General features: G+C 33.3%; 1 protein-coding gene across 1 annotated transcript in view; it reads left to right on the plus strand.

Annotated features, from left to right (window-relative positions):
• Positions 1-910: 910 nt before the first annotated feature.
• Positions 911-4,003, plus strand: part of LOC111089918 (ganglioside GM2 activator-like) — a gene marked incomplete at its 5' end in the record, with an annotated part of 7,292 nt that continues 4,199 nt past the window's right edge. The window contains 2 exons of the mRNA XM_022403180.1: positions 911-1,075; positions 2,379-2,543. Coding sequence (XP_022258888.1) covers positions 911-1,075; positions 2,379-2,543 — 330 coding nt within the window. The remainder of the gene's footprint in view (positions 1,076-2,378; positions 2,544-4,003) is intronic.

Here is a 4,003-nt window from a genome sequence, read left to right on the forward strand (position 1 = left end):
TCAACAGATAACTGTTCGGTCATATAAAACTAGTTTTGTTTCTGACAAGAACAGAATAATAAATTAAAATAAAATAAAATCACAGTGTTGAAAATAAAATATATAAATTTTATCTAGCAATGTTTCGAGTAACTGCTCTTTGTTAGGCTTAATATGAATACAACAAAACAAAACACAAAGCAGTTGTTCTTTAGGCTTAACATAATATGAAAAATAAATAATAACAACTGGCGAACAGCTATGAATAATTAAAACAATTGTTTAGACAATAAACAACTCAATGTTAAAATAGACAGACAAAACATTCATTTTGCTTATTCCAAATAACTTAATATCTCAAGTTAAATGCCATAATCAAGAAACCTGTGCTTCTTATTTCACGTAAGCAAAGAAACAGTTTTATAGTTCAATTTAGATCTCCATAACCAGGGTACAGTTATATAACTGGTTATAAACCTTAACCAAGGTACGGTTATATAACTGGTTATAAACCTTAACCAAGGTACGGTTATATAACTGGTTATAAACCTTAACCAAGGTACGGTTATATAACTGGTTATAAAGCTTACCCAAGGTACGGTTATATAACTGGTTATAAAGCTTACCCAAGGTACAGTTATATAACTGGTTATAAACCTTAACCAAGATACAGTTATATAACTGGTTATAAAGCTTACCCAAGGTACGGTTATATAACTGGTTATAAAGCTTACCCAAGATACGGTTATATAACTGGTTATAAACCTTACCCAAGGTACGGTTATATAACTGGTTATAAACCTTAACCAAGGTACAGTTATATAAATGGTTATAAACCTTACCCAAGGTACAGTTATATAACTGGTTATAAACCTTAACCAAAGTACTGTTATATAACTAGTTATAAATCTCCTGTTTTGATTCCATGTAGATCAGTAAACGATCTGTTCGAGAGTTCAAGTGGGCCAGTTGTGGAAAGCCTTCTGATCCTCTGGAAGTGAAGTCACTGAATGTTTCTCCCGACCCTATACATCTGTCAGCCTCAATAACACTCAGCTTTGATGTTCTGTTGTCTAGAAATATTTCTTCATTTGAGGTAGGTGTTTTCCAAGTTTTTCCCATGTTAATTGTTGTTACTATATTACAGTACAGTACAGTAGTTGTAAACATGTTTATTTTTAAATTTGTACTTTAATATATAATTTATATGCTCCTATAGTCATAGTTGTGCGCCTCCTACCGAGTACCATGTGTCTAAAATAAAGTCTCTGGCATGTATCTACGTTTGTGTATAATATTGTTATAGCGTTGTTTTTCGTGGGCGGATTCTTTTAAAATCATCTGATGAAAATAATTCAATTTTCAGTCCACGTGACGAGAGAAAATTACTTGAACGCTTGAACACTGTCGTAAATTGTTGTAGGCCTACGTCAACATGGTGTTCAAAACTCTATCAATACTGTCCACTATCATGAAATCAAACCAACTTACTTGTACAAAGTATTGTTTGTTTGTTAAAGAACAAAGCCACATTGGGCTATTTGCTGTAACCATTGCGAGTTATCGAATCTCGGATTTTAGCGTTGTAAGTCCATAGACTTACCGCTGTCTCACCGAAGGACGTTGTACAAAGTAACTGTGATAGCTAACATCCTGAATGATTGACTTTACTATCTTGTCACAACTTTACATACACATCACAATTACCTGGTATTTATAATCCAGCTTCGAATGTACTAGAAAAAAAGAATTGACGTAAAATTCTTATAACTTTCTAGGTGTTCTAGGCCTATCTTATTAAACGTTTTGATCTGAACGTCATCACACAACTCCTTCTAACTAACAAGCAAATTATAACATTAAAAATATAGCTTACAATCATATGTAAGTATACAGTATATGGATGAGACATTGAAGTAGGTTTTTGTGGATTGTAAGTTATTTCCCAGTGTGTATTTTTTTTATTTTCAATTGCACATGCTTATGAGCAGCATTAATTAATTAAATTTTCGTCATTATACCTTTTTAATGAAATTTAACGAGCATAAATCATTATGAATTACTTTCTTGGTAAATAGCACTATGGTGAATACTCAATATCACCAAATAATTCTTGTGACGTTTTATTTATACGATGAGCATTTAGCTGGTGAAATATTTGTTAGTAATCATCTTTAATTGTATACTCCAGAGATGAGGTAATACAATGTTTGTAGGAACTTAGTCTGGAGTTGTAGGACCCATACCGTCCAAAATATCTAACATAAGTTCTCAAAACAGTAAAAGAATACTCTCGTTTGTAAGAAAACTAATATAAGTCTTTAAGAATAACCCCAATACTTGATTTTTCTTTCTGTGTGTGTTTGTTAGTGTGATTCATGCATTTTTATCTTATCCAGTTGGACTTAGAAGTTAAGAAGAAAATCTTGTTCGCCTGGATAGAGCTTCCTTGTGAAAATAACGTGGGTTCTTGTGACTACAAAGATGTGTGTTCCCTGATCCCTAACCCTTGTCCTAAGCCAATCAAGGCCCATCATTTACCCTGTTCCTGTCCACTGCCCATGGTAAGTTCCGGGATAATGGTTTTGGTTTTGGTAACGTATTGAACATTGTGGAACTGCACAAAAAATGGAGGTGTTAAATACCACAATCTCCATCTTTAAACATTTCATTAACAGTGTTGATATGTGTTTCATTTTCAGTGACTGTGTTTATTGTACACATTACAGTTCATGTATCTAGTTAACACACAGGCCCTATATTTTTACAATGTCACATCTAGAAGAAACTATTAATTTATATATAGCCATTTGATATAAAACTAAAGAAATCAAAATGTACGTAATAAGAAAAAGTGAGACACCAAAACTGAAAGAGAAAAATTATTACAACACATTCAACTATCTCTTAGATGTGGTAAGTATACATGCTTACGACGCTAAAAATCAGGTTTCTATACCCGTGGCGGGCAAAGTACAGATAGCACATCGTGTAGCTCTGCGCTTAATAACAACCAGACCAACCACTCAGATAGCCTTGCCGTTAACACTAGATAATTTAGAGACCAACAATATGGCTACCGTCTGACGTCAAGTGACACTAGCCAATGCGCAGTTCAGTTCAGTGGCTTAGATACAGGAAACTTATTCAAAATATATTGGTTGTAGACGGTTTGAATGGGCAATGAAGAAAAACTTTAATATAAGTTTAACACAACAGCAAATTTACAACGTTTCGACAAGGTTTTGTCATCATCATCATTATTCAAAATATGATCTTTGTCAGTAGGGGTTATTGCCTCGAACCAAGGTTACCAGAACGACCTTTGACTCGCCCCACCGTCTCGTGCCTCGTCGCAGCTCATGACTACATGCACTCAACTTTAAAGAAAAACATAATTTCTTCCATTCTGTTTAGTTTTTTTTAGATCTTGAAACTTTTCTTCTTGTTAAATCAACTTGTAAAAGCAATAATTTGTTAGGTTTCGGATCATTCAACTAAATGTTGTTTATTTTATGAGACATCATGCAAAGCTTTGTTAAACTTTTAACAATATCCTGCGTGTTTCTGACCGCTTTTTATCGAAGCAGTAGTGAAGCGCCTTTCTACAGCGGCAGCCTAGAGTCAGCCAGATATGTTCACCAAATCTACAACAGTAGCTATGATCACTTGAAGGCTGTAATGTCCCTCCCACAAATTCCAGAAAGATACTGGAAAGGGGTTCTAACATTACCTGGAAAAGCGGTAAGTGTGTATTAAATTTATGTTGAACAATAACTGACAATATTGTGTTGGTATAAATTGGTTTTATTATAAAGGAAACAATAACTGACAATATTGTGTTGGACTAAACTGATTTTATTATAAAGGGAACAATAACTGATAATATTGTGTTGGTCTAAATTGATTTTATTATAAAGGGAACAATAACTGACAATATTGTGTTGGTCTAAATTAATTTTATTATAAAGGAAACAATAACTGACAATATTGTGTTGGACTAAACTGATTTTATTATAAAGGG

Source organism: Limulus polyphemus, unplaced genomic scaffold (assembly GCF_000517525.1).
Source record: "Limulus polyphemus unplaced genomic scaffold, Limulus_polyphemus-2.1.2 Scaffold7861, whole genome shotgun sequence".
Classification (NCBI taxonomy): domain Eukaryota; kingdom Metazoa; phylum Arthropoda; class Merostomata; order Xiphosura; family Limulidae; genus Limulus; species Limulus polyphemus.